Source organism: Alligator sinensis, unplaced genomic scaffold (assembly GCF_000455745.1).
Source record: "Alligator sinensis unplaced genomic scaffold, ASM45574v1 scaffold28_1, whole genome shotgun sequence".
Classification (NCBI taxonomy): domain Eukaryota; kingdom Metazoa; phylum Chordata; order Crocodylia; family Alligatoridae; genus Alligator; species Alligator sinensis.
This window is the reverse complement of record NW_005842133.1, coordinates 1,868,618-1,881,223: the sequence shown is the minus strand read 5'-3', so window position 1 is coordinate 1,881,223 and position 12,606 is coordinate 1,868,618. Positions and strand designations below refer to the sequence as shown.

The window sequence follows — 12,606 nt, the reverse complement described above, 5'->3', positions numbered from 1 at the left end:
GATGTGGCAGCAGTGGTGGTGTGGGGTGATGGTGGTGGTGGCGGCAGCAGGCGCCACATGTGAGACCCCCCACCCCTGTCCAGCCATCCAGGCAGCGTGCGTGCGCCCAGAGGGACACCGCTGCCCTTGCTGTCCTGGTCCAGCTCTTGGGAGCAAGCAGGCACAGAGAGTGAGCTGAGGTGGGGGGCAGGGAGGTGCTGCAGTGTGCCGTGTGGGGCCAGTGGCACCCAGCGCACCCCTCACGCTCCCCTTTCTCCTCCCCCTTCGCCGGGTAAGAAGTAACATATGGGAACATACTGGGGCAGACACCACCACTGCACCCCAGGGCGCACTCTGTCTCTGCCCACCTACCTGCCCATACCCCCTACGGCCTTCTTAAGTCCCCCTATGGGTATGCATACCCCCAGTTGTCAACCCCTAAGATATGGTATTTTGGTAGCATGGTTGAATGATATAAAGTAATTGGTAATGGACAATTAGAGGCTAGATGATACTACTTGTTAGATTATCTGGTACTTTGTGTTCAAAGAATTAAGCTGTTAGCTTCTTCCAACTATTTATGACAGCAACAGATTTCAGCTTCAAACGCTGGTGGAATTACTAAAATCCATACAGCACTCCCCATAATATAAGAGATTTGTTTGTTTATTTATTAAAACTCCTATTAAAAACTGGATTCATCACTAGCTATTAAAATGGCTACAGGATTACTTTTTGAGTAAGATTTAATGTTTAATTTTTTTTTTAACTGTTATTGAAGCTATATGTAACCATTAAATGTACATGAAAATAAGAAATAAAAAAAATAAAGGTAAGGATAGCCTCTTAAAAATATTAGATCTTAAATCTCCCAACCCACACAAGGTCCTACGTAATTTCATTTTACAAAATTAAGATTGTAGCAAACATGACCCTCAAGAAAAAGTGGACTACGCTGGCTCTAAAAAATGAGGGAAAGTAGGTTTGCTGCTCTACAGTAAGCTTCTCAAAGGCAAACATCCCCCGAAAAATTATATAGGGTTCAAGACCTCAATCCCAGATCAGGCAATGCAGGGGAAAAAGTCATCTTTGCTCTTCCAGCTCCTGAAGAGGAGGAATCAAAATCACCAAGGTCTAAGGTTAGGTCTTTGGTACAGATTTCTGTTGGCATTTTTTGTCAGATATGGAGAGATGCAATAAAAGAGACCAACAAAACTGCTGGAAGAACCCCTAGGGCACAATGCATCTGTACTCTCCAAACTGTGCTTTTATCAGCATAGCACATCCACAGCTGCATTAGAAAGATTTACCAAGAATATTTGTGCTGGCATGCCACTGCCAATGCTGCAATTTTCCTAGACTATGCTTTTTAGCCAGTGCAGCGCATCCTTACAGGGAAACTGTACTGGCAAAAGAGTCCTGTTTTGTGTGTAGGTATGCCAGTGCTCCACACCAGCCCTTGGCATATTACTTTGTGGTATCCCAGCACTCTTCTCTAGGAATCGCGGGAATTTGGCTTCAAGTTTTGATAAGTCTCTTTGGTCCATTAAATGACTTACTGAGGTAACCCAAACTCTTTAGTGAAGACACCGAAAGGAAAGCTGCTTTGACAGTGGAATAAATCAGATGACAGTTATGCCCTGGAAAGCTGTACCCCTTGCTTACCCACTGACCGACAGCAAATCAGTTCAGACTGATAGAAAAACTTACTGTGGGGAACAGTCAATGTCCAATATTTAAGGTTATTAAATGTATGTACTTGACTGGGCAACATGCAGGAAGAGGAGGCATTCAACACACTGGACTTCCAATAAAGTTACAGACAGCATGGACACCCTGATTTTTGAGCACACAGACAGAGAGGAGGGTTTTTTTTCCCCTAAGCTTGCATAAAAGTAGGGATATCAGAGGTATTTCATAGTCAGTACTGCAGGATGGTCAGGAAAAACACCCAATGCAATTTTAGGAATGCAGGCCTTGTTGAAAAGTTGCATACAGATGCATTTACCCTATATGAGTACATTCACACGGATGAGACAGCATTTCCAACTGCAACTTTTAGGGACATAAGCAGTCTTTTACTGCCTTGGCTCATGGGAGTTTCATGCATAGCAAAAAGCACCTGGGAAGATTTAAGACCCAGCTCTGAGCGAGCACAGGATAACTGCTAAATGCGCATTTGGCTGAATGGGGACTGAAGATGCCTCACAACTAGGCTGGATCTCATTAAGCCAAATATTCCAATTGTTATTATTGTTTTACACTAGTTTTGCAAAATGAAAGGGGAAACATTACCAGCAGGATGTAGAGAGGAGAAAATTAACTATCAGTTTGAAAAGCCAGGCAATATTCAAATGATATTCAAAAAAAGCACCTTGTTATGCTGCACGGTGAGAGGAGGCCCTAAGATCCCACTATGAAAGTTGCCAGTCAGGTTATGTTACATTAATTCACACAGCTTCATGAATAAACTGAAGTAGTTTGTGCCTGAATTTAAATGAAGCTATATAACATTTACATAACTTTTTGGGGGGGAGGGGGAGGGAAAAGTGAACAATTATGCGAGTCCCACAACTGCTTTGCAAAAAAGTAGGGGTGTACTGATATATTGGCTGCATATCAGATCAGCACCGATAAAAGGAACATTAACATTATTGGCTATCAGCTTTTTTTTGCTGGTGTAACCGATAATGTTCACCAATAAATACAATATGCCTTCTGGCCAGGACCACCGGATGCCACATGCATGAGCACAGCCGCACACATGTACGTAGCCAGAAATGCAGCCAGGCAGCGTGGAGAGCAGCCCCTTGCAGCTAAGTCTGTGGAGGGGAGGGGGGTGTGTGTGGAGAGGTGCAGAACAAGGCCTCAATGGTGAGGGAGGCAGTGGGGCAGAAGGCACTGCCCAGCCAGGGTGGTGAATGGGACTCAGGGCCAGAATAGGGAGCAGGACGGAGCTGTGAGTGGCTTATCCATGGGGTGTTGGGCTGGTGTGGGCTACATGCGGTGGGCTTGGGGCTCTCCACTTTCCTGCTTTTCCCTCAGGAGTCTCATGCCAACTGGGCACCCCCAGCGGGGGCAGCAAGTTAAGCCTCCTGCTGCCAGGTAGGCAGGGGACGTGTGGCTGGCACAGGGCCCCCAGGGCAAAGGCATTTCATTGTCAGAACTGCAATGGGGCTTGGAGCCCCAAGCCCACAGCAAGTAGCCTGCATCCATCCTTACCCTTCAGCTGACTCCAGTTAAAAGCACCCCATGCTTAAAAATGGCAGTGGCGGCACCTGAACTCATTCAACTCATTTCTACAATTAAACCTCATTCAGCGAGCTTTAGTTCATGCGCCCCTGCTGCCATTTTTAAGCGTTTGGATGCTGATCCCCTGGATGAGCCACCTACGGCTTCATCCCACTCCCCGCCCTGGCCCTGGGTCCCATTCACTATGCTGGCTGAGCAGCACCCCCAGCCCCACTCCGTCCCTCACTGTGGGGTCCTTGATTTGCCCCCACCATGCCCCCTCCTCTCTTCAGACTTACCTGCAGGGAGCTGCTCTCCATATTGCCCAGCTGCATTCCTGGAAATTGGTTCTTCGATCGGTATTGGCCAATATAGCTGGTAATCGGCTATCGTTATCGGCCAAGAAAATCTTTATCAGTGTACCCCTATAACAAAGTGAATAAATAACGATATTGACAAAATAAATCTTTATTGATCAATAAAAAAATACCTCTAAAAAGAACTAAAAACCACATAAAACTGTCATGCAAGATGGTAGCTACTCCTGCTGCACACATTACAGGTCAGTTTATATAGTCTGGTAACAATTCTCCTTATTTACCACAGAGATTAAGTAGAAAGGATAGGCTGGCATCTTGGTAAAGGTGTGCACTTCTTCCATTCCCCCAGACAGAATCATGCAAACTGTGAAATGGGTGCTGAGGTGTAAATCTGGAGAAGTTCTGAGCCATAAGACTTTGTAGCATCTGCATTTGCTGTCTAGGAACCGCCTATCTTGGTGCATTTCTTGTTCCTTCCTTTGTTCTTCCATTTTTCCAGTGAATGCTTGTCCCTTGTTATGTGGGCTTCAGACTCAAAATGTTGCAGAAGCACATCCTTCCCTTATCAGTTGCTTTCTCTTCCTGTTCAAAGTCAGTCTTGCAGTGAGTGTGGCGAGAGCACCTCATGAAGATAACTCAGCCAAAGCCACTGACAAACAATGGTGTTAGATTAACAAGTAGAATGAACAGGGAAAGATAAGTGGGAAGATTCACTAAAGTCTTCTCAAAAATGCTCATAAAAATATGAAATGGATGTGACTTAATTCAGGACAGGTAGGTATATGGAGGCACTTTTCAAAGTATGTAGCTTTAAAGAATCAGGATAGTCTGTCAGGCATGTGTGTAGTAAGTGTAGGGATAGTACAGTAAGCATTTTAAATTCAGAGAGGCAGTGGTAGTTTTGGCTGATACACTGCTCAGGACAGGGCCAAAGGTCTAGAGAAAGCAACTGCTTAAGGTCACTGCTGGGGAGGGATGTAACATTCACAGCATTATATATGCCCTTGTAGTGCTAAAAAAAAGAAAGAAAAGAGAGATGTACAAACATGCCATCACAGAAATGGTGCAAGTGCTAAAAAATAAGTTCCTGTATGAAACAGGAACTTCTCTGTAACACTGTGTTTTGCAGTGCCACATGTAATAGCTGTACAGTTACACGTAGCACCATGCAGTTTCAGGGTCCCAAAATGCTCTGCTCTCCACTCTCCTCTCCAGAGGAGGAGGAAGGGACAGACCCACATTTTCTCCACCTTAGGGCTGTCACAGTGCCTTCTCTTTCCTCCAACACTGACCTTCACCTCAGCTGTACGCCAAGCTTTTGCATTTCCTTTGCAGGGTCTAAATAGACATTTTTATTCCAGCCACAGTTCTGCAGCTGAAATTGCGCTACCTTTTTCCTCAGAGGCTGATGATGTCCAGCATATTTCCTACATAGGCGCGTCCAGACTAGTGCACAGGTGTGTTTCCCCAGGGACAAATAGCAATGGCACATAGTTGTGATGCTGCTACTTATCCCTGGGGCATGCCTATGCGCACGCATGCTGTGGCACAAGGCAAGTTGCCCCAGGTGGGGTAGGGGAGGCTGGGGCCAGCACCTTGGCTAGCCCCAGAAGGCTTACCTGGAGTCCTCCCAGGGCTCCAGCAGCGGCGAACCGGCATGCAGAGCCTGGCTGGGAGTTGGAATGTGGCTCCAGCTAGCCAGGCTCGTTTCAGGCAATGCATGCTGCTGCTGCATGGACCACCCTGCTTTTTTTCAGGCATGGGTTTTTTTGACACCAGGATTTCTCAGTGTCAAAACACCTGCCATGCTGCAAATTAGTAGCACGGTGAATGCCTGCGTGTATCCGCACATCTGGACATGCCCTGGTAAGCAGAGGCTACAGCATGTGGCTCTCCTGAAAGTTTCTTAGCAGCAGCCTAATCTGCTAAGGCTTAGGTATCAAAGGTGAGTTAGCAGGAAGAGAAGTATTTCCTAAGATACACTGACCCTGGGTACTACAGCTCAAAAGCCATGAGCAAAGCCATTATGCCAACATAGTACAGGTTTCATCGTTAAAACTTTCTTGTGTAGACGAGACCACGGACCAATCCCTTGTTTACTTATGAAGAATGTACTACTAAACCAGTACACAATTCAGCTTTGCTAGTAAAGATGTATCTACATTAGAGGCACTTTGCTGCTATAATATACTGGTATTCCTATTTCAGTTAAGTGCTCATAATTCAGGGTGGATAAAAATCATTGATTTTAAAAAAATCTGCTTTTTAAAATTTAAATCAGATTTTTTTAGATAATTGTATTTTTTTTAAAGATGCTTTAAAAAAATTAACCTATATAAATATAGTTTTAATTTAGGGTGCTGAAGGTCAAAGATATCATCATAGAGTAGGGATTAGCACTTATAATTATACTATTTGAGATGATATATTCATGTAACCTTTTTAGAAAAGTTTTATAAATGGGTCACAACAGGCCATGGACTATATTAGGGACCCAGTCTTATGAGGTTCCCAGAGGCTCCTCTATACGTTAGTAAAGGTTAAAGAAAACCACTCTACCCAGTGGGAATCAGTCTATAAGATCGCATTAAGCATCTCTGCAATGCTTAGTTTCAGTTTTCAAATTGTGAATTTGCACATCCTTGTTAACAGCAGGATATGGAGACGAGAGATAACAGAACGCAGTGATTACCTGCCCATCAGCCCTCTTGTCTCTCTGAAGGTTTGTTGCCACAGTCAAGCCCTTACCTTTCTCTAAAGGTGTAAAGTTTTAAGAGGTTAAATGAATAAAGAATATCAAACAACAAGAATGCACTTTTTGCAGAAAACAATTATTAAATTGAGGCTTCCTGACCTGTGATTTAAATCGTAATTTGAATCATGATTTAAATCAATTTGACTTGAATCAAATCCAACCTGTCATAATGTAGATGTAGTTACAGGTTCTCCCAAAGCAACCTCACCTCCCCTGCATTTTGATTCCAACCAAGGAAAATCTGGAACTAAACAAATTGAATCATGGAGCAGGGGTAGGTGGGGTTATGGTCTCATCTTTTTCTACTGACTGCTGGTAATATTTCTGTGCTGGGCATAACTCTATCCTCATACTTCCATCTTAGAAGGAAGGCAATTATTATAGAACTTTACACATATAGTAAGCAGTGATTTTACCAGATCACTTCAGAGCAGAAATGTGGGGCGGAAAATTTTCCAAAATGGAAAATTTTCCAGTGCTTTATTTTTACATGAGAAATTTTCCATTTTGAAAAATTCATAGTTTCATAAAATTCATTAGTAACAATGAAGTGCAAGTGATTCTACAGATAGTGACAGTGCAACTAGAGGTGCCGCAATAACCTCAGTGGAAGAGTTAAGCTCTGTTGAAGTAGATGAGTGGACACCCACAGCATATCATGCTCAGCGCTTTGGGTGTGCTAAAATTAGTCAACTGTTTTCAGTACCTTCGTTTTTTCCTCTTACACTTAAACAAACAATGTAAGGGAATTACATGCTATTGTGCATTGTCTTTACATTTTCACAAGTATTCCAATAAAAATAATTTCTTTCCACAAAAACCTTTGAAAGTGTTTGAATTTAACATTTAAACCACATTAAGTGTGCTGTATTTAATTTTTTTCCTAATCAAATATTTCAGTTCCAATACTTGTGGCTATTGGAACATAAAATTAACATGAGGGTACTTTTTTTAGTTTTGTTTACTAAATATACATCAAATAAACATGCTAGATCAGATCACACGCTCTTTAGGGCATTGGAAAATTTTCCGATTTAAAATTTTCCAGAAAACCCACATCTCAGCTTTAGAGAACTGGCAGCAGTTTCCATGGCCTGATTTTATCAACCCAAGTCTTACTTCTTTATCCATGCTATCATTCAGACTCCTGCCTGGAGCTGTGCTGCTGCTCACTGGCCAAGCAGGGGCTAGAACTTCCATGTACTCCATACCCTGGGAGGAAATGAAGCTGAACCTATGCCTGACAGTAAGGGAGAAGAGAGGGGGCCAGAGACTGGGGGCAGCCAGGGTGTTGTGGTGACAGTGGTGGCAGAGGCTATAAGGCAAGTGGGTTGGGGGTGGAGGTGGGGTGCAGGTGGTTGCTGCGGCTCTGCCACTCTCTGCTGGACCCTTTCCAATCAATGTCTGAAAACGTGGGGCCCAAAACTGTACAGGGTACTCGAGGTGAGGCCTCACCAGTGCTGAATAGAGCAGAAGTATCACTTCCCTTGAGTAACACTCAAGTGACACTCCTGATCATCATGCAATCCAGTGTGGTGTTGCTCTTTTTTTTTTTTTTTGCACAAAGAAAACACTGTTGGCTCATATTCAGCTTATGATCTACTGTAACCCTCAGATCTTCTCTGCTGTACTTCAGCCTAGCCAGTCACTCCCCAGTCTATATTTGCACATGCAGTCATTCCTCTCCAAGTGCAGAAACTGGTACTTATCCTTTTTGTTTAATTTGATTGATTTCAGACCTTTTTTCCAGTTTATCCAGGTCATTTAGGATCCTAGCCCTATATTTTAGTGTCTGCAACTATATCCAGCTTGGTGTCATCTGCACATTTGTTAAGTGTGTACTTAGTTCTGTTATCTAACTCATTAGTGAAAGTGTTAAACAATACCAAACCCAGGACAGACAGCTGGGGAGCTCCACTTGATCTCTCTTCCTAACAAGACATTAAACCATTGGGGAGTATCTGCTGAGCAATGATCCAAAACTTTTATCTAGTCTGTTTTCCTAAGCTTAGTAAACAGAATGTCATGGGAACCAATGTTAAAAGCCTTGCTAAATCAGAGTACCTTCACTACTCTCTCACAATCTGCAAAACCTGTTATCTTATCATAAAAGGAAACCTAGTTGGTCAGGCATGAGTTCTCTTAAATCCATAGTGATTGTTCCTCATCAACTTCCCCCAGGTATTTCAAAATCAATGCTTTGAGGACCTGCTCTACAATCTTTCCAGGTACTGAGGTCAGACTGACTGGTCTGTAATTCCCCACATTCCTTTTCTTAAAGATGGGCACTATGTTTGCTCTTTTCCTTTCATCTGGGACCTCACCCAACTTCCACAATTTCTCAAAGAGGACTGTGAATGGCTTTGAGATCGGCCATGCTGACTTGGAAACTTCTAGCTTTTCTAGGTACTCCCTAACTTGTTTTTCCATTACTCTAAGCTATTTGTCTTCTTTCTCTCCACTGCCAACTGCACTCATGACTTGGCAACTAACCTTATTTGTGAAGATTGATGTAAAAAAAAAAAAAGGATTAAATACTTCAGACTTCTCTACCTCATCTGTAAGTAAATTGCCTTCTGTAAGGGGCCTATACTTCCCTTGGCCTTTCTCTTGCTTCTGACATACTTCTTAGTATCTTTTATTGCCAGTTGCATCAAAAATTATACATTCCCAATTTTCTCCCTGAATGCCCAAGCAATAATCTTATAATCTTCGCTAGTACTGTGACCAAATTTCCACTTTTTGTAGGATTCCTTTTTAAGTTTCAACTCATTGAGATCAGTGTCTAGTCAGATTGGTTTCTTGCTGCACTTCCCATTCTTCTGTTGCACTGAGATATAGGGGTGCACTGATAGAGATTTTGGGGGCTGATACCGATAGCCGATTTTTAAGGAGGTATATCAGCTGATACCGATCTGATTTTCAATACAGCTGTGTCCAGCTGTTAAGTCTGTTGTGGTAGATGGGGAAGGGAGAGGGAAAGGGCACGGTGGGGTGCAGATCAAGGTTCCTGCGGTGACGGAGGGAGTGGGGCTGGGGCAAGGGCTGCCCAGCTGGGGCAGGACGCACATGGAACAGAGGCCCTGCCCCTGCCCCACCCCCACTCCCTCCCTCAACACAGGGGCATTGCTCTGCACCACCACACCCCTTCCCTCCTCCCTCCCCAACCACCACAACGGACTTACCAGCTGCATGCAGCTCTCCAACCTGCTGGGCTGTGCTTCTCGCTGCCTATGGGCCGTGCAATGGCATACATGCACAGGCATTTATCAGCCAAATTATCAGTCACATCAGGCCAATTTCCGATGCATTCAATTTTTTTTTTATTGGTGCCGATCCAATACCAGACTGATATATTGGTGAACCTCTACTGGGATAGATTGCTCCTGCACCCTTAATACAACTTACTTCAAGTAGAGCCAGCAATCTTGAACTCCTTTCCCCACTCAAACTTGCCCCTGAATCTGCGCAGGGCAGGGCAGGGACAGTGAGGTCAGGGCTGCGCGAGGCTGTGCTTGAGGCAGGTGGTGGCAGCACTGGGAGTGGGGCTATTGGGGGGCTATGGTGAATTTTGGGGTGGCTGCAGCCCTCACCCTCTGTAGCTCCACTCTAAGCGCTGCTACCCACCCCAAGCGCAGCCCTGGCCCCGCCCACCCTGCCCTGATCTGGGGGCACATGCCTTCCCCCATGCCCTCCCGGACAAGCGGTGGGAGCCGCTGGACAAGCTGGTGAGTGCCGTATGAGCGGCTCCCAGACAAAGAGCACGCAGCAGTGGGACCCACCCCTCAAACAAGCTGCGGATCTGTCCTGTGCCCTGCCCCAACTGGACAGCGCTTGCCCCAGCCCCTGCCCCACACCCTCCCTCCCTCACTGCAGGGGGCTTTAATATGCCCCCCACGCAACCTTCCACCACAACAGATTTACCAGCTGGACACTGCTCTTCAAGTTGCCGGGCTGTGCTCCTCTCTGCTTACGCTGCAGCTGCACATACACAGGCAATTTATCGCCCAAATTATCGGTGATATCAGGCCAATTTCCAATGCAGTCAATTTTCTTTACATCGGTACGGATCTGATATCAGACTGATGTATCGGTGCACCTCTAGATCCTGCCCATCTCCCTGGGTTTTTTTAAATCCACTTTTTTTTTGGTGAAATTCTTTATTCTGCTGTTTTCCTCCGTTCCCTTACAATCTTGGATTCTTATCATTTTGTGGTCACCATCACACAAATTACCTTCTCCTTTCACATTCTCAACTAATTCCTCCCTAATGGTGAACAGCAAGCTGAGAAGAGCTTCCCCACTAGTTGACCTATCCACCACCTGTACCAAGCTATCCCCAACACATTCCAATAATTTGTTGGATTGTTTGTGCACTGTGATGTTTCCCTCTCAGCAGATGTCATGGTAAAGTCTCCCATGAGAACTAAGGGAAAAACCATGTGTTGGCTATCCCTGTCAAGCAGGGTGGGCAAAATCCGACCCACCAGGCAATTTCATCCAGCTCATGGGCACCCACCAACCAACTACCCCACCCAGCCCGTGTGCCTTGTGTTCACCCTCATGGGAGGAAGGGTCCAGCCCAGTCAGCATGCAGCCTCTGCCAGGGGACCTTTTCGGCTCCCTGGTGTCCTGCTTGCTTCAGGCACCAGGTAAGAAAGCGGTGGGGATGAAGTGGGGAGAAGAGCTATATCTGGGGGGGAGTGGGGCGTGTGGGGCTGGCAGGAACATGGAGCCCCTGCTCAGGGGTGCAGCAAGAGCATGCAGCTCAGGTGGGCAGGGTATAGATGTGAGGATCCCCCACATGCTCTTCCCCATGGCACACAGCGCCCTCTGCTGGTAGCAGCAGCAGCAGACGGTGGGTGCTCAGGGTGCTCGTGCCACGTGTAGGTGCTACTGCCTGGTGGCACATGGCTCCAACCACCACTGCAAGTGGTGGCAAGAAGCGCAGCCAGGTCGGCCCACCGCTATCGCATGGGGCTCCATGTGGCACATGTGCATCTCTTGCTACTTGTGCGCTACCAAGAGGAGGCCCACATGACTGAGCTGACTGCTTTCCCTGCTTCCTGCTGTGCAAGTCCCGGGACTCCTCTGGACGTAAAGAGGAGCCCCGGCCCCTGCTTCCTGGGTACATTCCCGGGCACAGCAGGGGGTTGGGAAGGCAGCTGGCTACACTGCACAGGGCTTCCCTTGGTGGTGTATGAGTGTCAAGAGCTGCACGTGTGCCGTGCAGAGCCCTGCGCAATAAAGGTAGGCTGGCCTGGCTGTGCTCCTTGCCACCACCAGTATTGGCTGGAGCCATGTGTTGCCAGATGGCAGTGCCTGCATGGGGCATGAGCACCCCAAGCACCTGCTACCAGCTGCTGCCAGCGGCAGGGGCTGTGTGCCATGGAGGGCAAGAGGGAGTGTACGGGGGGTTCAGCTGTGTGCCATGGAGGGCAAGAGGGAGTGTATGGGGGGTCCCCACACTCTCCCAGCCTCCCTGACACCCCACAAATGCTGCATACCCACACCATCCCGCACAACCCCCTCACATATACACCCCTCCAACATATCCTATTGCCCCCCACCACAAAGCCACACCCCCTCACAAACCTCCCCCACACCAGACCATACACACACACACCTACCCCAAACCACATCCCTCACACAATATACAAGAATAAGACTTTATTTTTGAGTTATTATGCAATCACCTCTACATGCAGTATGCAGACACAATTCACGACAAAAATACTTTTGGTAATAAAATTAAAATACGTTATAGTAGGTGTTTGACTTTTAGTAGGGCTGTGCAAAACAGCACCGTTTCATTTTGACTTCCGTTTCGCCGTTTCAAAAGGACAGTGTTTCGTTTTGACGTTTCATTCCGAAGCACTGTTCCATTTCGTTTTGTTAAAACTGTTTTGCTGTTTCGACACGTTTTGACATTTTGCCCGTAGGCTATAATGAGGAATCATGAAACTGCCTATAACTTTGTCATTTCTTGCCTGATCTGAATGAAAACAGCAGGGATGGTAACTTCCCCACCCCCACCCAGCCTATCCCTCACCCCCCTGATGCCTCTATTTCCATTTTCACTGACTGGCTTTCTTGCCTGCATTGCATGCCAGCCCCCGGCTTCTTTACTATTCCTTCCATCTAGGAACAGTACACACACCAATTGCAGGTGCTTCCTCAGCCTGACAAAGGGTTTTTCAAACCAAAAGCTGGCATCCCAGGCAGCTACGTTGAGCTCACCTGAAGCCTCACAACTCCACTGCAACCAGCAAGCCTCAGGCCTGTCAAAAACATGACAGGTCTGGGCTTTCCCCAGCCAGG

General features: G+C 46.2%; 1 protein-coding gene across 8 annotated transcripts in view; it reads right to left on the bottom strand.

Moving 5' to 3' along the window:
• Positions 1 to 12,606, bottom strand: part of ACADSB (acyl-CoA dehydrogenase short/branched chain) — a 46,577-nt gene that overhangs the window by 29,843 nt on the left and 4,128 nt on the right. For 4 of the 8 annotated variants that reach the window (XR_003094400.1, XM_025205893.1, XM_025205892.1 and 1 more), the window contains one exon: positions 3,812 to 4,542. The exons of 2 other annotated variants lie outside the window; for them this stretch is intronic. Coding sequence is in view for 5 of the 6 variants with exons in the window: in XM_025205893.1 (XP_025061678.1) it covers positions 3,812 to 4,021 (210 nt within the window). In the remaining variant the exon portion in view is untranslated. Of the gene's footprint in view, positions 1 to 3,509; positions 3,548 to 3,811; positions 4,543 to 6,222; positions 6,285 to 12,606 lie in introns of those variants that run through there. 2 more of the 8 variants (XM_025205894.1, XM_025205895.1) reach the window with 2 other exon arrangements.